The sequence below is a fragment of the Cyclopterus lumpus genome, chromosome 14, assembly GCF_009769545.1.
Source record: "Cyclopterus lumpus isolate fCycLum1 chromosome 14, fCycLum1.pri, whole genome shotgun sequence".
Lineage (NCBI taxonomy): Eukaryota > Metazoa > Chordata > Actinopteri > Perciformes > Cyclopteridae > Cyclopterus > Cyclopterus lumpus.
The window spans coordinates 16,023,097-16,045,876 of NC_046979.1; the positions used below are offsets into that span (position 1 = coordinate 16,023,097).

General features: G+C 40.8%; 2 protein-coding genes across 2 annotated transcripts; one reads left to right on the top strand and one right to left on the bottom strand.

Annotated features, from left to right (window-relative positions):
• Positions 1-12,172: 12,172 nt before the first annotated feature.
• Positions 12,173-15,734, top strand: LOC117743223 (claudin-7-A-like). The gene is made up of 4 exons (XM_034551053.1): positions 12,173-12,399; positions 14,416-14,570; positions 14,655-14,739; positions 14,959-15,734. Exons 1-4 carry the CDS (start codon positions 12,173-12,175, stop codon positions 15,107-15,109), a joined length of 618 nt encoding a protein of 205 aa, XP_034406944.1. The 3' UTR covers positions 15,110-15,734.
• Positions 15,735-16,931: 1,197 nt separating this feature from the next.
• npm1a (nucleophosmin 1a) lies at positions 16,932-21,754 on the bottom strand. The gene is made up of 11 exons (XM_034550910.1): positions 21,605-21,754; positions 20,420-20,499; positions 20,123-20,242; positions 19,893-19,986; positions 19,612-19,727; positions 19,491-19,528; positions 18,889-18,946; positions 18,719-18,799; positions 18,432-18,542; positions 18,263-18,337; positions 16,932-18,042 (listed from the first exon to the last, which is right to left on the bottom strand). Exons 1-11 carry the CDS (start codon positions 21,651-21,653, stop codon positions 17,992-17,994), a joined length of 873 nt encoding a protein of 290 aa, XP_034406801.1. The 5' UTR covers positions 21,654-21,754; the 3' UTR covers positions 16,932-17,991.
• Between the last annotated feature and the right edge of the window lie 1,026 nt (positions 21,755-22,780).

Here is a 22,780-nt window from a genome sequence, read left to right on the forward strand (position 1 = left end):
AGAAGACATGTATGATTGGAAATGTATGGACCTCACAAGAGAGGCCCTGCTTGCATAAGTGTCATATAAAACTAAAATATGATTTATATAAATTACTATTCTCCCTGGGAAGATGAGCCATAAAATAGAGCATACAGAGTTTTTACTCCAGACTCTTAAACACCTGAGCAATATTGTACCAAGAAGCCAGAAGATTAATCTCAGTATGTGTGTGCGTGTGTGTGAATGAGTGAGAGTGTAAGCGTCACCCTTCTTCCAGCCTCTTCTCGACCAGGTCACTCCTTATTATTGCGTTATAATAATAATATATAAATGGCATTTAACAAATGGGGCATGTTTTAAATCCATGGTGGATCTGAACTTGGCCACCTAAGAAAAAAAAAGGAGCCATAGTGTATACTTCAGTCAGCATCTGCTGTCAGCATAAAGCCAGGTTTGAAGCCGAACATCAAAGCCAGAGGAGCCTCTGAGCTGGAGCACTTGTTATTCTGAGAACGTCTGGCAGCTTATCCACTCACTAGCTTTATCAAATCACCTTGGAAGAATCGCCCCTCAAAAATGTAGTTGTCTGAGTGAATGTTTCGGTTTGATTGTGTTTTAACCCTCTGTGTGTGTGTGTGTGTGTGTGTGTGTGTGTGTGTGTGTGTGTGTGTGTGTGTGTGTGTGGGTGTGTATGTGTGTGTGTGTGTGTCTTCTACAGTATGGATGCACTGTGTGCAAATGAGAGCCAGTGCAGAGGAGAGATACAGAGATGCTGTGGGTAACCTCTACGTGTCCTTGAGACGGGACACGACATTGTGTCTTTGAGTTCAGTGAATCAGTGATACCTGGAGGAACATCCGTCTGGCTTACCTTTTCCACTGGCTTTAGAGAAATGTGTACATTCTAAAACGGCTGCGAGGACCCACACATACGGTACTTCATTGATGTGATATTTTCAGAAATTTTAATCAACTTTGATTTGCGCTCTTAATTAGTTACAATTCGAGAAGAAAACATGTGATGGCCTTCTAAATGGGAGCTGTCAGGGTCTTGGCTTGTAACGTTGGGTGCTGTCCGCTCTGGTCACCCACTGAGGGTAAAACCACCGAGCACAGACGGCAGCGAGTCCCCTTGTTATGTCAGGAAGAGCGACGCTGGGAGAAGTGGAAGGCAAACTGGAAGAAAAAGAAAAAAGCTCATTATATGGCCGCTAACAATCGCACATAATCTCTAGGAGGTTCAAAGCATTGGGATGGGGTCCAATTTTAATGGTAACATAATAAAGAGGGGGACAGAATGTGAAACGGGGGCTTTACGAATGTGCTGTACTGAGGGCGAAGTAAGTCGGAAACAGTGTGTTGAATTGTAAAGAGGTCGGCAGTTATTTAGAAAGAGTGAAGGATTAGCAGGTGTATTCTTGAGGAATGTTGATAAGGAATTTCTGCGGCAAAGTAAGCGAGATTCTTGGCAGGGTTTTATGCGGCATGTGGATATGATAATTAATGTAAGACAAAGAGGCATGTAAGGCACTGTGAGCTATTTATGACAAGGGGTCTATGGAGGAAATTAGTTGGAGAGCTTTGCATTTTTTCATTAAGTCTTTAATTTTCTGGGCTTTTCCAGGAGGAATATCATTCAGTACAAATTTGGATATTTTGTCCTTGTAGCAGATTTTGCATTGTAGACTTACAAATCTCTATTTTTGACAAGCCAGCGCTCCCTCTACCTGGTGAATTTGGTACAGCCTGGTATGGTTTCTAACTGTGCATTACTAACTACTGTACGATATCAAAGTGTGTATGCTTTGGGCTTATTTTAGTCGTTACTACTCATCCAGTTTTCTTCTTCATACCAGATCACATTTCAAAGCTTTCATAAGTCCGCTCTATGAAAGGAAAGTATTTGAAGGTGCAAAGCGTGAGTCAGCAAGGAAATATTGCATGACGAAATGAGACTTTTTCTCTCTCTTCGTTAACATAGTGGGGGCTGGATCGTATAATTACTTTCTTTATCAATTCATCTGCTTATAATTTCCTTGGTTAATCATTCCGTCTCATAACTGTCAGAAGATGGTGACAAACGCCTGTTGTAGTTTCCCACATCCCAGATGGGAATCTTCAAATGTCTTATTTTGTCAGGTGAAGTCCAAATCCTGATATTAAGTATACAAATGTAAAAGAAAAAAGTAAAATCATCACCTTTTGTTTTTAAAGCTGCAACCAGCATTTTTGGGGGGCATTTGTGCTGGAATAGTAGCCAATTCATTTTTGATTGACTTATAGATTAATTGTAGCAGCTCTGCTTTACATAAAAAGAGGATGGAAAGTAAGTAAACTTTCAGATTTTACAGTTTATAGTTTAAATGACTTTGATTACATCATAGAGATCCAAATCCTCCAAAGGTTTCTTTCCTAAAAAGGGACCAGTGCTTGTCGTATGACTGAAAAAGGCCGCGGGAAGTTGTGCGATGGTGAAACTGCATGTAGACAGACAGGAACAGAGAATGTTACGTAATCCGATGTTGAATGTTAAGTGAAGAATGAAGTAGAATGTAGGACAGGAAGATCTGAAGAGAACAGGACGATGAATGTGAAGTAAAGGATGTCGGGGAGGTTCGGAGACGTTAGTGCAGTGAAGGCGAAACAGGAAGTAGAACTTTCATGCAGGACACTGAGTGAAACTATAGCTCTGCTGTTGAATGTAAAAGTTACGTAAAAGCTAGCTGGATGTCGTGTAGTTTGAAGACGTCAGAAAGTGTTGTGTGAATATGCGTTTACCTTGAAAAGCCAACAGCGAGGCGTTGACATGGGAAAATAAAAATAACACGGATGTGGTTTATGTGCCCTACTCACCTCTCTTTAACCACAGAATCTACAGCCCATTCATTTTATTTTCAACACTCCATTGTCTGTGGAGGTGTGTACTAACAGTGTGTGTGTGTGTGTGTGTGTTTGTGTGTGTGTGTGTGTCTATGATGAAGAGTAAGATAAGACAAGACAGAGAGGCAAGGAGAAAAGGAAAGGGCAGGAGATTGAAACGGTGATCGATAGACTCAATAAAACACAAACGAGAGAACAGCCACCAAAGAAATGTCCCCAAGGTCTGCCAGAGACAGCAAAATCCATTCGCTCATAATGAACTGCGTGGGCTGCCGTTTGATTTCTAACTGTAAATTCAACGAAGAATCCACTTGGGGCGATAACGGAAGTTGTTTTTGTCATCCTGTCCTTTGAGACACGTATCTGCTAAAGGTCAAGTCGGGAGGAAGTCTTTAGAGCGTTGCACCCTTCAAGCACTGGGCACTGATTGAAGTGTTTAAAAGCTACCAGGCAGATCATTACAAACAAACAGGGACGCTCCCAACTTTATCACAGTTAGTGGGAATAACAGGCAATAATGGATATTAAACTTCACCCGTGTTTATGTTTGAGCAGTGCAGTAGAGATTTAATACTTTTATTGCACTGTTACCAACATCCAGGGACACTTCTCTGGAGCAATCCTCAGTAGCTTCTGATTGGAAGCGTATTACAAAGAACCGAAAAGGCATTTTAATCACACTGAATACAGTATCGCAATACCATGCGTCGTTAGCGTGAATTAATGTGCAAAACATGAGACCGTTCCGAGCCATGTCTCTTTTAATTTATCTTTTTTTCTTCTTCTTTTTTTCTTTTTTTTCTTTTTTTACTAAAGTGGCAAAAATTTAGAAAACTTTTGTGAATAACCCCAAACGATTCTCACAAAGATCCAACTTTAAAAAACAGCCCCTTGCGATCACACAGAAGCTCGTCACTGTCCACAATCACAGTTCATTCCAACGTTGTATTCTAATAATGTAGAACTGCAGTTATTCGCAGTCGGTCTCGGCCCCAAATATTGATGCCAACTGCTCTGACCATAATTACATACTGAAATGTTCGCCATGCAAAATTGTCTAATTACAGAGAGAATCTGTGTATAAGTGGCTGGCTCTAATGGAAAAAGAAGCACTGTATTGTTTGTAGGCATACTTTCTAAACATCAATCCAATCACACTCAGAGCTGCTTTACTGCCCTGCGATGCTCAGATTTCACAATCTATGATGAGGTTCTGTTGTTTACATCATGCTGTAATGTTATGATAACTATCATAATGGATTCCTGGTTATAATGCCTTGTTATGCTTTAAGTGCGACACTTCCAAATGTGACACGCTCCTTACACTTGATTGGTGCTCTCCTATTATTGAAATTATGGATTTCTTTTAATTTTCTTTTGCAAATGAGTGACCAAAACCCATAAAAAAGGAAAGAAGATAAATCAGTCTTCAAATGAGAGTGCGATGTGTGCCGTGCTCACATTTCCAAAGTATTCAATATTGAAAGCATGATACTTTCCCGATTAAATTTGATCTTGATCTCTCTACGGCGTAGCAGCATGCTTCCAGACAACCCAACATGTCCGGAGGGACTAAATGTACGGAATGCTGCCAGTTTACATGTTTGTTATGTCAATAATACAATTAGTATATATCTGATGTACTATGTCAGGTCTATTCTTGTCAGAAATGTATTTAAATAATCGGTGTTGATGATTTTTTTCTATTGTCTTTCAGTTGTTCTACCTTGTCATGTTTCCTTCCTAATGCAAACTCCTCAGAATTGTTGTTGCTGTCCAAATGTTGCTCCCTATTTGGTGTGTTTTTGTCTTTGGTCGGCACTGGTGTGTGCCCCCCCCCCCCCCCACCCCCCCTTGAGTGAACTGAACCCAGACTGAGTTGTGTGTTTGTGAAAGATGCAATGTATTCAAGTGAAAACAGCAGGATTACAACCTTAAGCCAATATGAGTCCTGTCATACACAGCAATGACCCTGGTGGTCTCAGAGTTACGGTCACGCAAGTCTTCCAGGAAGTTCCCCCAACCTCTATGTCCTACTATAACTATACTATAACTCCAATCTCCTTGTCTTCCATATAAAACATTTTTAAAAAAACAATGAAAAAAAAAAGAAGAAGAAAAAGAACCACAAAAGAAAAAAGAAGCCATAAATAAAAATGGGCCTCGGCACTGATTAGCCACGGAGAGACGGCCTGGATCCTCAGGCACCTCCCGAGTGTCACCAGGGATTCAGACACGTGTTGGACTCCTCACAACAAGAGCCAAAGCAAGTGGCTCGGAACGTACTGGCTTTTTTGACTACTTCGGGAAGCAGCAAACAGGAATGAAGACCAGCAATATGCAACGAGAACTACCAGCCTGCACTCAAGGAAGGTAGACAAATCCAACAGGCTAACAAACTACAATCAGGATTTGCAGGCTACAAATAAGTGATAATTGTCTCAACTGACAAGGGAATCTTTTTGCAAAGCATGCATACGTCACTGTTCTTCGGCTCATAAGGGATGACTTCCTGTCAGTATCTACAGACACAAGCCCTCGATTCACCCTCTCTCCATGTTTGCCATCAGACCTGTGTACATTTCTACAATAACTCCTACATGAATTGAAAGGAGATGTCTTATTCTTGAATATTATTCAATAAAATAACAATATATTTGTATGATTGTAAGCACTGCAGTGCCCTCTGATGTTTTGTCGTCTTTTTCACCCCATTTCCTTTAAAGTCCCTCAAATGCTGTAGTTTCCTATATAGGTTGGTGGCTCCCTAGGTCCCAATGCAGGAGGCAATTGTATTGTAACAATACAATAAAACCAAGTCACACAACACATTCAGTATCTAGAGTATCAATCGTGTGCAATGGAAACCTGAGAATGGCCTGCTTTTAAACCTTCTCGAAACAGGTTGGTACACACACACTTCAACTCTTTTTTTAAAGTTGGATATAAGAGTGGGGGTAGTGGTCATATAAGAGAGGCCTTATATGCAAACTTTCACTCGTCAACACCTGCGTGCGTCAGATTTCATCAGTGAAAGACACAAATCTTCAGCTGCAAAGGAGGATCAAAGGAAGCAGAGCAAACGTGATCTGAGCACATCAATGAGTTCTCTGCAGCATCTTTGTGCGGAAGTATCCGCCGCACTACGTCCCGAATGCGCCCCCACATTGATGAGCTGGCGACATTTAGGTCCAGCCGGCTGGTTTCACAGGACGGTTGATTCCTTCTTTAGGGTCACTGGTAATGAATCCAGTCGTGTCACTGTGTGAGACCCTTGAACGTTACATATGACCAACAGCACCTCGCCATTAGTCCCTCAAACGGTGTGCGTTCCCCATCCTCCTCAGGCCCAGGTTGCTGTTGCTGTTTTTTATTTTTATACTTTTCTAAATTCTGCATTTTCTTTGATTAGCCCGTCGTAATCTGAAGATTAAAAGATATGCATCTGGCAGTGCCACCCAGTGGCGGAGAGCTCTTTCCTGATGTTCACACGTTTGATCCCGGCCCGAAGACGCCTCTCCTGGAGATCCTGTTTCCATGACAGGGCATATACTAATGTATACTTTATTAATCCCACAATCCCAGTGTTGTTATATGTATATATATTTATTTATACAGGGCATGTAATAATGTATACTTTATTAATCCCACAATCCCAGTGTTGTTATATGTATATATATTTATTTATACAGGGCATGTAATAATGTATACTTTATTAATCCCACAATCCTAGTGTTGTTATATATGTTACATTTTATATAATGTATATTTATATATATATGTAGTGTATGTATATATATATATATATATATATATATATATATATATATATATATATATATACATATATATAAATACACATATGCACAAACAGGACCTATACATATGCATTAATTAGAGCTGTCAGAGCCTCACACGATGGGCAGCATGAGTTTGGTTCCTTGCTCAAAGGCACCTTGGCAGTGCCTGCAGGAGAAGAACTGGCACCTCTCCAGCTACCAGTCACCACTCTGTACTTAGTCCTTGCTCAAATCAGCAGAGGTGATGGAAGCCTCCTGATTTGTTGTTCCCCCTCCTTAATCAGATATGTACGTGTAGTGAGTGTTGTGTACTGCCTACCAGGGCTTGTGGAACAATGGAGGTTTATTTATAGTGTCGTGTGGTGACATAAAAACAGCATTGGTAAGCTTATCTGACTCTCGGTACACAGGGTATAGCAGAAAGCAAAACCCGTTTAATAGATGCTTTTATTCATTAAAACTAATTGCCCGCGCCACAATCTTGTGAATAATTTTGCCATCATCTTTAAGAAAGTTGAGCCATTTGAGATGGCTTAAATCATGACACATGACCTTTCACAACACCATCAGTCACCCCTCTTTGCATCCCCCCCTTCTCGCTCTTGAAAGCTTTATAGTAGTAATACAAATCCCTGAACACAAATACAGATAGGTCATCTGTCAGGTATATTCCATGTTAAGCATAACAAGGTAACGTGAAGCATGAAGACGGATGAGAAAGCGTCGATGTAAATCCTCCCAGACATCACACCGTGTGCATCCGGTCCAGCACAACTCACATCTGTCTGATCTGCTGAACAATCATCTGTCTTTTCAAAGAACCAAGATTATTTAATCAAAACATATCTGAGGGATGAATAGCTGCAATTACTTCCAGTTCACAACCCAGCAGTCAATTAGACATTACAGTCTCTCCGTGATAACCGTGGTAAATGGATGATGGCTCGTGTCCCACCGACCGGGATAATTAAACTACAAGTCATTCTCTAGAACAAGCTGAAGTTGAGCAGCATGAGATCTGGGAGATTATCGTGCGCTCCGGGTCGTCACTGACTTTCACGACGGGCTCCCATTGGAGACGTGGCCTCAGCGCGGGTCAGACAGTCCTCTTTCCTCCTCTGATCCTTCCCTGTGCTTTACTGGGACATCTCAAATCTCATGGAAGCATGACTCGTGCATTTATATAAGATTATTCTCAGTAAACCCACACAGAGAGGAGCAGTCTGCGCTCAGACTGAATGGAGCATTATATTTCTTAATGCGGCAAATAAGGATTAAGGCATTAAAACCAAATATAGTTCTCACGATAGCTGGAGGAACCAATTACCCTCAGCATGCCCATGTTTCCGTTAAAAGCATCTACATGCTAAATTCAAACTGACGTGAGAAAATCACAACCTTGGGAGGTTTTATGTGCATGTGCTGCATCTAATTATGTTTTCCCGAGCACTGAATGTCTTCTGACACAATCGACTGCTCTGTCATTGATATGAATGCCAATAACATCACATCGAATGGATGGAAAACCAACATGATTAACCGAGTCACCAGAAGGTGAAGGTCACAAACATGGAACTATATCATGTATCAATAATTGCTCTGAGGCAAAAGATATTAATGAGAAACACAAAGCAAGACATCTGACAAATGAGATAATGAAAAAAAAAACTGACAAATAATCTATATAATTTGGAGTTGAATAATGAAATATATATCCATAAGTCCATCCATCCATCCATTATCAGCCGCTTATCTGGGGTCGGGTCGCGGTGGCAGCAGGTACAGCAGGCCGACCCAGGCTTCCCTCTCACCCGCAACACTTTCCAGCTCATTCTGGGGGATCCCGAGGCGTTCCAAGGCCAACCAGGAGATATAATCCCTCCAGCGTGTCCTCGGTCTTCCCCGGGGCCTCCTACCAGTTGGACGTGCCTGGAAAACCTCTAATGGGAGGCGTCCAGGAGGCATCCTGACTAGATGCCCGAACCACCTCAGCTGACTCCTGAGTCCCTTTTTCATCTAACAAATACTGCACAGCCTGCAATGAAACATCTCAAATGTATTTGACTTATTAAAGGTGCCTTACAGTGCGTGTATTTTCGAACGTGACGGATTGTTTTTCTGCTTAGCTAATATATAAGTGAAGCATAATGTCAAGCACAACACAGCAGCAGCTTTAATCAAGCCATTATACATAATATGTATAATTCTAGTTAAGGGACACTAGTAAATACATGCACTTCTGGATATAATTAAAATGCTTCTAACTTTCTTTTTTTTTTACAGGGGTTAACTGAGACTGCTGATGAGAAGAAATTCTTTCCTTTTTTCTCTGTGAAAGGTTATTTCTTGGGAGTTTTTCCTGTTTCGATGTGAGGTCCTGGGACAGGGATGTCGTATGTGTACAGATTGTAAAGCCCTCTGAGGCAAATTTGTAATTTGTGATATTGGGCTATATAAAATAAACTGAATTGAATTGAATTGAAAGCATTTGTTTGCTCTTTACAATATTCACAATATTCTTTGTTGTGAAGTCACAGTATCCACCAGATGGCATCATTGCTCTTCAGGTTTAAGATGTTTCTATCTTGCCTCACGTAACCCTTTTTCCTACAGCCAACAGATAAGTGTGCATATTGTACCATGATTCTAAGAATCATGAATTATGAAATTACACTGCCAGTAGATGTACATAATCTCAACTCAATTTTGTATTTTACATTGTAAATACATGTTTGAAGAGGACCCACAGTTGACACACCCTGTGAAGCACAGTAGACACGTGAATTGTTCCATTCACTGTCATCGTTTCTATTTACATGAGTCATCTGACTAGTCAAGAAACTTGTGACGAGTAAATAATATTTACGTCCTACTCAGCGAGCGACTGTGGGTATCTCAATGTTACGCAAGTATCGTAGTAAGTTCTGAACCTGACTCGCTGTATATGTTTAGATGTTATGATGCAATCAAGTAAAAGTGTGTGAGAAACTCACATGCCTGTGCTTGCTAGGCTCACTTGTGCATGGAGATTATTTTAATTTCTAATAAGTGCATAGAAATCAGCAGCTGATCAATAACACCGGCTTGATACGCATTTATTGACAATTAAAAAATGTCACCATTACACCATTAGAGATTTAAGTTGAACATCCAGTTCCTAAAACCAAAACGAAAGCAAAGAAACAGAGAAACTATCAGACATGTCGAACAACACGGTATCTCTGTCCTTTCAAGGTGTCATAGTGAACGAGTGAGAGCAGACTGTCATCTGACAGCAATTCTCCCTCAGGGTGCTGTGTTCCTGAAAATGAAACTGCCAGCCTCTCAGATCTCCACTGTGTGCTCGTGTGTCAGGAGGAAGGATTTGACTTCAATGAAGGATTCTACTGAACGGTTCTGTCGTGCCTGTAAGTCCTTACGTGATTAGAAATAAAGACTGGATTCAATCTGATGGAGAATAATGGTCACAAAACTGACAGTGAAACATATACCATTACATTACATTACATTACATGTCATTTAGCTGACGCTTTTATCCAAAGCGACTTACAATAAGTGCATTAAACCATGAGTCCAACCTCAGAACAACAAGAATCAAGCAAGTACAATTTCTTCAATAACGTACAGAGTACTATCCGTACGTGCCATTTAAGTGCTACTAAAGTGCTAAACAACAAAGTGCTATCGGTAAGGGACATTTACCATATACCAACATTTATCATATACCAATGAGTGATTTAGAGGAAAAGCTGTGAAAGGGTTTGTTCTTCTTCTTTTTACTGCAGATGAGTGTCGAAAAGGGGGAAGTGATACTCGTTATAAACACAGTCAGAAGTGGGAGCTGGCTGGTACGAACCCATTTATTTGACCAGTAAGTAAATGTAATGGACAATGCCTTGATCGAAGGCCGAGTCTTTCTCATTCACTTTGACAGGTTTCAGTCAAACATTTTTTTTCTCTCTTGAGTCAATACAGGATCAGGGATCAGCCAAACCAAGCTCAGGAAACCCCGAGTCACACTCTGATTCCCAAGTGTAACCTGTGACCATGTCATTCACAGGATACAGAACATATTCTGGTTTAAACATGCACCATATGTTATCATAACAACAGGATGCATCAATGCATGGTATACCTGCTTAGAACTGTTAACCAAGCCACACCTGCTGCTGTATGAGGATTGTTCTTGGGTTTAAAATGAACCTGAATAGCCCATGCTTTTGGCACCCAACTGTTAATATATTGATGAGGTCAATATTGATGAGGTCAAATCTACCTGAAATTAACAGCTGAAATGAGTACAACAAATACAGTTTAGTTGGGCCTTACTTGCAGAATATTTTCCTCCTCATATAGTCCGTAAAGTAGTTTAGGAAATGGCCTGTGATCAATGACATATAAATATAAACTCCTCCATCTCCAGTATAATGTAGAAAGAATACCCTATTTTACTCATGTGTGATTAAATGGAACTTAATTTTTTCCACTCAACTTCCACTTAACGTAATGCAACTTCTCCTTTTGGAGCATTTTTAATTAGGCACCCATTGAGCCGACAACATTAAACCAACAGGGTGCTATTCGATGCATGCAGATATAATAAAAGCACGATTCATTTCTTGGTGTAATTATGTACTAATACATGAGCTTACAATTTAATGTATGTAGTACTGTGTTGTAGCCATATCTAAGATATTATCATAGTATTGCAAAATGCGTTGTGGTTTCCTGATTTCCACATGTTTTTATGCTTACGAAGCATCTCATGATTAGAATAGAATCAGAATCAGAGTCTGTTACACATACAAGGAATTTGACTTGATGAAAGGTTCATAACAATAAACAAAAAACACAGTGCAATAATGAGACGCGATTTAAAAATAGACAATTGTACAATAGAAATATGGTAAACACACAAATAACAAATAACAGTAAGTTGAACAATTGTAAAGTGTATTTTAATAGAACAAAACATGTTTAGAGTTACAATGTTTTGACGAATGCTGACTTTTAGTGTCAAATAGTATGATAATTTAAAACAGGTATTGTGAATTTAGAATTCACAACATTAACATTAGATGAGTTTCTGCGTCATCATAATATAAATAGCAAAAACAGATGATCATTAAGCCAAATATAGATGATGTCATGGTGTCCGTGTGATGAGTCGAAACTACGTGCGCGTCCCCGCCCACCTATGACAGAAACCGCCTGAAAAAATGAAAAAAAAGCTCGTTCTCGCGACTCCCTCCCCCTTCAAGGTGCGGCAGAGGAACAGGTGCGTGACCATCTGAGAGACTTCATAAATTGAAACAACACCGTTGTCTGCAGACGTGAGTTCAGAAAGCGAAGTGACAACGTACAACAGACCACAGCGGAACAGTCCACTTTGTCAGCAACTAAGCAAACTTCGCTCAACACCGTCGGTTTGCACCTCCACAGCAGGTGGACGTCGTCTTTGTTGCGCCGCCGTCAAGTCGAAGAAGAAGTACAAAAAAGAAAGAAAAGAAAATGGCCAACTCTGGTCTGCAGATTTTGGGGTTCGCCCTTTCCCTTATCGGCTTAATTGGATTGATAATTGGCACAATTTTGCCCCAGTGGAAGATGTCCGCTTACGTCGGGGACAACATCATCACGGCGATAGCCATGTACGAAGGACTGTGGATGTCCTGCGCCTTCCAGAGCACAGGCCAGATCCAGTGCAAAGTGTACGACTCCATCCTGCAGCTCAACAGTAAGTCAACCTGCTATTGGATTACAATGTCGGAGTTGTATCCTCTTTTTTTTTTTTTGGATCAACGTTTTTAAATTTAAAGATGTCTTTCTTATATTGTGGGGTAGGCCCGTTGGCTTTAAAGTCCTTGAAAAACTGTTGAATTTTGCTTTGAGCTTAATTCTTTTTTTCTTCCTGTATGCGCCTCCACGAGTAATTTATCCGACGAAGCGTATCTTGTTGGAAGTAATTTTTCTGACCGTTTCCTACTCCAAAAGGTTGCCGTGTAACAGAAAATGATGTCAAACTAAAATGCACCTGTTGGAATATATGGGCGCTTTTTTTCTCCTTTCTTTCTATAAGCCGTTTCTTTTGAGCTGTCTTTTCCTCTCTAAACTGTTCCCAGATGCCTGTGGCTCGCGCAAACCGGTTTAGTCACTTATTAACGGTCTTTTTGATCCACTCCGAACGCTGCCTTTCAGTTTGAGCCTCACCACGAGGCCGCACCTGCACTGCAATAAAGGCCCAATGGTTCTACATTACTTTCTTTCCACTTGATGGCACACTCTTGCAATGATTACCCAGCAGGCCATTGTCCGGTGCATTGCTCCCCCCCCCGCATGGTGTAAATGTTACCGGTTGAACAAACACCTGTGTGAGCCACTGTTTAGGCAACAGGTCTGCATTCCAATACCACAAACGGTGACTTTGTTTTTCACCCTGAAGGGCATCGAATTATCACAGGACAGTGTTTGCTGTGCGTTGGGCCCCAAACATTTTAAATCTTCCATACATCTGGAAAGATTGCGTTTTAAATGTAGTTTTGATTTAGTACAAAAGGCCCCTTCCGGGCTGTGGTATGGCTGGCAGTATTGGTGCGTCAGAGTGAACTGGTTATTCGTTAGCAAACATGGAGGCCATCAGTAAAGATAAACCTCTAAGGGAGAAGTTGTAACAATTGTTTAATTTCCTTTTTGTGAAGCTCCAAAAGGTCCATGTGCTGTATCAGTCTTTATGACTTTGTTATTTAAAGCATTGGCTGACTGGGTCAAGGGTGGCATGAGGGTTGGATTGTACATGTTTCAAATTCAACTTTGTATAACATGGATTACCGTCGGGTGTAAACTGCCTGACTGTCAAAGGGAAACCTGTTGTACGGTTTACTTTATTTGCCCCTCCCTGTGTGGCTCAATGTGCTCACATCTGTATCTTACGAGTTGAGTTGGTGAGAAGTTCACCAACTGGCCCATATAGTGTATTTCCTTTTCTATTTTGGTTATCAAACATTTGATTAAATATCTGTAGCACAATGTGTCTTATCGTCCTCTTCAAACATGAACACAAACCCACTTTATTAACATTGTGTGATTACAGCTGCGGTGGTTAGATATGAAGTGAACAAATAATGGCGGTATTCCAAAAATACCTGCTCAAATCCTGCTAACGCAAACCTAACTTTTAGGAACAATTGATGTCAAAACGAGTTAGCTGTGACAACTAGATTAGTCTTGTAGTTTAGGCCACATTGGGCATTCCTCGCATTCTAGGAAAGGTTCGTTTTTTTTATGGTAGGTTTGCAAAATGTCCACCTGCTGAGAAACGGGCTCGAGTACCTGAAATTGGGAGTGTCTTCCTTATAATGAAATCTGAAACCTGTTAGACCTGTTTCTGACTTGCGCACACACACTCCACACCCCCCTCTTTGGGCTTCCGGTTAGAGCCAGTTTCTGCTGGTTCATTCGTTATAGGGTAGCGGCAATGAGACAGAAGCCCACTCTGTTGTCCATGAACAGTGTTTTGTATACGCTGCTTTTGTTTTTTCTTTCTCTCCAAATGGTGGCTCCAAACGCATTAAAAGAAATCATGCACAAAATATGAGGCTTTAAATCACTGCAAAAATACATTTTAACTTTGTCTTTTTTGTTTTACTCTAGTAAAGCCCAAGTCTTGACCCTGTGTAGCGACTATCGATAAGCGCTGAATACTTGACACAATAACTGATGGATTAACCCTATCCTGTCTTATCCAGGTGCCCCTCCAGGCAAACCCGCGCCCTCATGATTGTGAGTATCATCGTAACCGTGGCCGGCTTGGGCGTAGCCTGCATGGGAATGAAGTGCACCAACTGTGGAGGAGATGACAAAACACGAAAATCCCGCATTGCCATGGTTGCTGGCATCATCATCCTGATTGGATGTAAGAAGCTATATTCCCTCTTATTTTTTTCGTCCCTCGAGTCCCTTAACAGTTTAATTAATGTTCTTCTTTTCGCTCCCACAGCTTTGTGTGCCATTGTCGCCTGCTCTTGGTATGCCCACGATATCATCCAAGCCTTCTACAACCCTTTCACCCCCGTCAATACCAAGTAAGTCCATTTATGAGAATGAACATGCGTGTCCCCAAACGTGTTGGACCCGCTGGTGTATTTAAGACTCAGGTTTGGAGCTGTCCCTCCTTTCCCGTTGCATGTTTACAGCCACGCCTCTCATGCTGATTAATGTATTGGGCGAGTTTGTTTGGTTACAGTCAGAGCTCTGCTGGCATCGGTTTACCCTTTGACTTACTCCAACTTCTCTCTCAATAGGTACGAGTTTGGGTCTGCCATCTTCATTGCCTGGGCTGGATCATTCCTGGCTGTAGTGGGAGGCGGCATGCTGGCAGCGTCCTGCCCAAGAGAAAAGTCAACACCCAAGTATCCCATCTCCAGACCTCCCAGCAGCAAGGAATATGTTTGAGGCAGTCAGAGGCTGAAGGAACACTTTGACATTCATGCTAGTCCAAACTCTGATAATGAAACATTGAAAAGATGTATCCCAGGAGGTGATCAGTAAGATTGTGTTTTTATTTTTTTATATTTTAGTTTCTTCAGAACTTCCCTGTGATGTTACTGTAATATGTTAAACACATTAAAGTTTTTAATAATGGCCGTTTACTTCCTAAGCAGTTTATTGGCCTCGTCCTGTCTGGAGCTACAGTTAGTGCTGACTGATTTGTATGCTATGCTGTGTACTAGCCACTTATTTGACACCTGTTAAGCACAAAGTTAAAATTAAGGTGAAACCCACACATTAAACAACTTGGCATGCTACGATGTACAGTGATTTGGGGAAAACATTGTTTGAATGCACTGACTAGAAATCTGATGTGGTAATGGACAACTCTTACACCATTTATGACTGTAGGTCAAACGCAGTCCGTGATTTTTAGTGCCCGAGAAACAATTTGCTACTATTTCCATTTATCTGTGCTTATTTATATGAAAACTACAACTCGTTCAGTGCCACTGACCATTTAGATTTAATAAAGTGCTGGAGTGAAATTGTAACTATATGTGAATTAAAATTATTCTGATTCCTTTTACTCAACTTGCCAACTATTTTGTACATCCAGAATGACAGATGTGAGCTATCCATTTGTTACTGTTTGGGAATAGACCTGGCTTATTGATTCTGTTTCAAGTCCCAAAAAGCTGTTGTGTTTTTTTTTTTTTAATTTTTTTTTTTTTACCTTTTTAAAAGTTTGTTGTACATAAATAAAAATGATGAATAGTTTCTGGCCTGTTGAAATGCCTTTACGAAAAATACACACAAGGAAGTGCCAACAAATGTTGCAATTACATCAATAATACAATATGCTTTCTGATGTCTGTTAAACAGGTTGACAATGTGAAACATCGCTGACATATGCAGTATATTGCATTTAGAAACGTCGGTGAGCAAACAGACTCGGGTAGCATTTAATCCTACAGAGGGGAACCTGAAATCCTCAGGGCCACTCCTCCGGCTGGAAGCCATCTTGCTGGCCTCATACTGCTTAACAAAATGAAAGTTGCTTTGGTTCGATTGCCACCTTGTGGTGCGTATAGGTAACTACCTTTAGTTGGGGTCGGTGCTACGAACTGTACGGGTGGATGACTACACTAGAGTAATGCATTTTCTAGTCTCAGTATTGTTTAGGCTGCCTCAGGTCTGCTTTTAGGGGTTCATTTGAAGCTGCTTTACGATGGAGCATGTTCACCTGAATCCTTATTCCTGTCTTACATGTCACGTGTTCATTCCTGTGATCAGAGCCAACAATCTCGCTCTAGATCTCCTGCCTGCTGTTCTTTCCACCCCTAAGGTCAAACCCTGCCCCAATAACTCCCATGTAACCAGAGAACTTAGATGTCTACAAGGTGCGTTGGAGGAAAGTCCTCCAGAGTATATCCATCCCGACAGTCACTGAAGTGTTACTGGACATCATCCTACCACACTAAGTGGTCATTTATTGGACAATTAGGTGAAATGAGCAGAAATGATTAATCAACTTGAACTGCAGTCACAAACAAACTTACACACTAGTCTAGTTCAATGATTGGAGTCCTATGCATGGGACTTGCATCTTGTTAAAGCAGCACGGAAAATGTACAATTAAATCCAATGCAGACACCCTAAATCACAGAATGACTGCAATGGAAATGTCTTCACATCACTAAAGGCCGCCTTCCACATCATTTAAGAGTCACAGGCAAAAAGTATTGAATGTGCTCACTTGGGGGAAACAAAAGAAACAAGACAATTTCCTGCGCTTGAAATTTTAATGTCAAATACCTGCATTTACTTCATAATAGGTAGTACCGTGATTCACATAGAGAAATAGAACAACTCAGTGTGTTACCTAGTGAATCAATCTTTGTATAGTCCATTCAAACCCAGGGCATATTTTAACTATAACAAACTAACTCTTGAGAACATGGAATGATGTTTTACTCCAACAGGCTTCATCCGCCAACATTTAATTTCTAGTCACATGGAAGTTGAGCTCAAACAGGTGGTACTTTCTTATAAACAAGAATTTGCAGATGTTATAAGCAGCTAAATAAAAGTAAAACTCTGAATTCCTTCATGGAGTCAGTAATTCATAGCTGAAGTACCAAACCGTTGGCCTATTGGCAAATAGTGTGACACCGTCTCCCCAAAAGGTTAATGCAGTTTGCTCACTACCAAATGTTTGATTACTTCCGGACGGTTAATTACATGTATTTGTTAGGTTACATGGAACATTTGTAGATCATGACCTCAGGAATCTCTCGATCGCATTAACATTCAAAACATTTCAAAAAGTGCAATTTTCCATGTTCATGGTGGACAACACTAGAAAAAGGAACACATCACTATAGTCATTGCTGATGTTGGCCATAAATTCTGCTTTAAACCATCACCATGTCCAACTGTTGTGGAAAGTTTCTTGAGCTGCTTAGTTACTAGTTTTTAACTGATTGGATGGATTTGTGTAGTGCCCGCAAGAGGCAGAATTAACCGTTGCAGCTTATGTATATATCAAAAAGCACATCAACATATCCTCCATACTCGGGTGTCCAACGATCTAGCGAGAACTTTATTTACAAAAGATGTTGCAAATTTGTAAGCAGGTTCTCAGTTTAGTCAAATACCCCAAATTATGTATTTCCCATTGAGCGGGTTGATGAGAAGGAAAGACAATGCCACGTCACTCTCTAGTCTCTGGGCCAGACGTAGAATTATTGACAAGTGTGAGGCACCAAGTTTGGTTTCAGAGGGTTTGAGGTGCTATGGGTATAAACAAGGCATAAAAAGAGACAATAAAACTACCAAGATAGTTATTTAGCATCTTTCATGGTCTGTCTCCACTTCCACAGCTCCGCAATTATCTAAAGAAAAAAGAAAAACGGTTACTAATGCATGTGGCAGACATTGTTGTACGTGTACAGATTGTAAAGCCGCCTGAGGCAAATTTGGGCTATACAAAATAAACTGAAATGAAAATGTCCAATTAGAAGAGAAACCAAAAGCAAGTAAGCACTTCACTACGTGCATGCATATACAGACAGAGACACAATGGGTGTATGATAATATTGGCAAGCACTGTACCTTGGTGTCAGCGATGTTTTCACTATGCTTCATGAAGTTCTCAAACTTGGGCTGGTTTTTAGGTAATGATACACCCTGTTAAAGAAAGAAAAATTCACAAAATGAGCCAATGTAAATATCATGCCACATAACAATTCACCATGGATAAAAGACTTCCAGGGACACGCACCTTCTTCACTGCCTCCATTATCTTGGCTTTAACCTCTGGCAGTGTTAGAATCACTTTGGGAGTTGAAGGGGCCTTAGGCGACCTGGCAGCTTTACCTTTAGGGCTCTTGTCCTGCAAAGAGAGAGGGAGAAGACTGTCTTACAATTTGGAGATATTACATTGGACAGGATAAAGCTTTACAGGCATTGACATTTGTGGTGTAATATACTGGCTACATCTAATGGTTATGCCATTCGGTGCAAAAAAGAAAAAAGGGTCCAGTTTAAAAAAAAAAATGTGATTGTTACCTGCTTCTTGGCTGGAGTGGTGGGGGCAGAGCTCTTGCCATTCTGAGCTTGGGAAACTTTTTTGGAAGGTGTTTGCTTGGGCTGTAACAAACAAGCAGATAGTGGTAAGAAAAAAAGAGAACTGCAGGTTCATTCTGCTTGAACCGACAACTATGAAAATCAGTGCTCACCTTAACAGGTGACTCTTCTTCCTCACTCTCATCATCATCGTCATCATCATCATCATCCCTAAAAGAAAAAAACCTTTAAAAACACATGCCATGATGCCCTTTAAATGCAATTTGTACCTGGTACCCAAAAGCATACTAAATTAATACACATTAATAACTTAAACTCTGATAAAGGAATGTTGTCTTTAATTTTCATTTCTTTAAGCAATTGCGGTGCAAAATAGTGTTCGAGTGCTGGTGAACCACATTATATAATTATACACAAGGCACATCTTTTAGAGAACTAGGTAGGTCCAATACATCAATCTAACAGAGCAGCGTTTCCATCAGTTACAAAGTCAGAACGGCATATTAATGATTTAACATGGACCAAATTGAATCTACATTTCCCTTTAAGAAGCACCAAACTGTCAAATTAATGCCAGAGTGTAATCCATTATCAAAACATGAATTAGGAAAATTTGACTTTGAAAAGTATGAAAACATGCTGAATTTCATTACATATAAAATAATATACGAGTTAGTTCGATATAGTTTTTTATTCTAGGGATGAACATTTCAAGTTCCAGTGTTAATGTAAATGTGTGTAAAACATCACTCACTCATCCTCGTCATCAGCTTCCTCCATCTTCATTTTCTTCTGTTGAGGTAAAAAAAAAAGTGAGTTACTTCATTTGAATTGACAAATTTAAGACGAAAATCAGCGACAGATGTAACACAAACCTGAGACTTGAGAGCCGGGGAGGAAGCAGGTCTTTTCTTTGATGTTCCGACACATTCCTCCTCCTCTTCATCATCATCATCATCGTCTTCTTCAAAGGACTGATCGGCCTCCATCACTTGGAGTGAAAAAAACACAAGACTAAAGTTAAACACCAACAAGCCAATGGATATGCTATGGAAAAAGTTCCATGCAAACTTTTAAAAAATGAGTTACTAAAAAACCTCCACAGTAAACCCCCGACCAGGACAAACATCTGGACACTCTTGTGACAAATACTCACTGACTAGGTGTTGTCCACTGATATGGATTGGACCAGCACCTGCTTTCAGGCGGAAAGTTGCCGGGGGTGTGATTGTGAAACCACCGAGGCACACCTGCAAGAAATATAAATCGACGAGAAGCATTATTCAACCATTACAGTTTTAAACTTGTATATGGCTGAGGGGTCACACTTTAAAACATAGCGAGATAAACAGTGTAAGTGAATCCACACATGAAAAATGTACTTACACTTGGCAGGTTGGAGGGCTTAAGCGAGACCAGTACTGCTTTGATTATCTGACCCTCTGTGTCTTGTCCTTCCACCTCCACCATGTGAAGTTCATCTTTCGTACTGGGGTCCACACAGGCCTAGAGGGGAGCAAGGCACCAGTTGTTATACTATAACTTTCAGGGTGCTTCAGGGTCTAGATCTGTACAAATGAACTCAACACCCAATAATGATCCCGCACTCATGGTTTGTAGACCACGTGATACAAGACCGTTTATTGACTGATGAACAAAGTGGTTTAATCTCATGGTTCTTACCATCCTCAGATCCAACTGATGCTCAAACTCATCGTCCTCGGGATTGAACAACACTTCCTTTCCAGCTTCCAGCACGCACCCTGATGAAAGGATAAAAAAAAAGGAAACGAGTTACAAAGTGCACCAACAACAATTTAAAGCTAATTAAATTAGTCTGTTGATCTGTGAGGATTTGCTCATTGTCAGGAGCACGGTGCTATAACATACACAAGGGGGAGCCATACTACTGATAAGAATATTTCCACATGGCCTGGGCCGTTAGGCGATAAAACTATAACAAAAAGGTCAGAACAATTTCATAAACACCATGTTGTTCAAACACACACACAACTACGGTGTCTTGTGCTTCGTAAAACAAACACGGGTTTTGACAATGGCAGCTCACAATAATGTTCCCATATCACGCGTGTGCCGTTTAACTATACTTTATTCATTCACCCCATTATCTGAATAAACTAATCATGTTTGCCTAACAATGTTTTCTAGTCTCAGTCAAGCACAAGAGATCCTCGTCCATCTGCACCGTAAATCTCTCAAATGTCGTGTTCATCCCACGGTGAGGAAAAGTCAAACGAGGTGATGCGCCGGTGGGTGCGGATCATCCACGTGTTAGCCATTTCAGTCACGACATTTAAGTCATTGTATAACAAATTATTTGCTTGGCTAGTGCCAAACAAACGAAGTGACCGACTACAAAGCGGTCTAGTTAATCACTGCAGTGGAGGAAGTGCGCAAGGTCCGCGTGTGTCTTTGAGACCACGTGGAGACCGCTTTTCCTCACGAGCTAAATCTTGCCAGGTTTAAAATTACGCTCATGGCGTTGGGTTAACACAAATAATGTGTGCAAACACATTATAACCCTATTTTAGCGTTTAGTGGACCTGAAATATTAACATCGTTAACAAAACAAGGGCGCCGCCATGTTGATGGTCAAACACGTGCAACGGTATAACAAGTACGACTGCTGTGGAGACGAGCTTTTTCCAACTCATTCAAACCCGCTGCTGCGACACTGGGACACATAACGCCCCGCAGTACACGTTAGGTGTGTACTGTGATGGCAGTAACATTAACTTCAATGGGAAGAGGGACGAACGCAGTTTAAAAAAAACATTTCACATTTTCTCTCATCGGCGAAGACGCCGTAACGTGTACCGCCCTTACGACATGCAGAAGTTATCTTACCGTAGAGGAAGGACTGCGGCGCCATTGTTTCCTCGTCTAACCCGTTCATTTTTTTTATTGAGTTTTAAAATGCTGACGACCTGCTTCCTTGCGAGGGTACAATAACCAAGTAACGCTAGCAAGGCGCCTCTACTCGTGCCTAGTGTTGCCACCTCCTCAGTAAGGAAAGTAGCTATTGGCTGTCCTAAAAGACGTCATCGCTTAATTTGCATAATTGTAGCTTTAGGCGAGAGGAATACAAATGATATAGCAGTTTTTTTTACCCATTAATTGCATCTTGCTTTGGGTTGAACAGTTATAAAGCTCAGCCTTTTAAGTATGTTTTTGAGTTGTTATGTCTTTTTTTATTTCACAAAGTTCGGCATTGGAAACAGCATTACTATACAGGCGGTATCAGTGTTGCCACCTCCTCAGCAAGGAAAGTCGCTATTGGCTGTCCTAAAAGTCTCTCGGAGGCGCTTAATGTCGTCATCGCCTAATTTGCATATTTGTAATGGAAGCTGTAGTAGAGAGGAATATAATGATATAGACATTTTTTTTAACTCATTAATTGCATCTTGCTTTGCGTGTAACTGTATGTTTTTGAGTTGTCATGTGCTTTTTATTTTATTTCACAAAGTGTATCACAGAAATCAGCCTTACAAAACAGGCAGCGTGTACGTGTATCATCTCCAAAAAATCGGCTTCAGCCAGCCTTTGAATTCGGAGTTTTTGATCCCCACTTTCTGTATTTTTGAGCGCATAGAGTTCAGACTGAGACATGACGAGCTGGATGTTCATCTGGTGTCACAGAGAGGCACACAGTGGCCCAGGTGAGTGCTTTGGGACGGCGGAGCACAGACACTGCAGAACGATACACGTGCGTTCACGTCCCGAGTCTCCAACACACCAGAAGTCTCCATTAACACCACACCAAATAAGTCGCCACATTTATCTTTAGTTGCTTTTGACAACAACAAAAAAGGTCAGGAGGATTTGGAAAGTCGCCAGATTGAACACGAGTCGTGACCACGAGTAGTTGCTACCGACGTGGAACTTTGCCTCCTTTCTTCTTCTTCTCCGTTTCACGTAGAATAGAAAGCCAACAAGTAGAAAAGAAACAGCGCCACCAACTGTAACGCAATGTACAGTGCACACTGCACATCACGATAGATAGATAGATAGATAGATAGATAG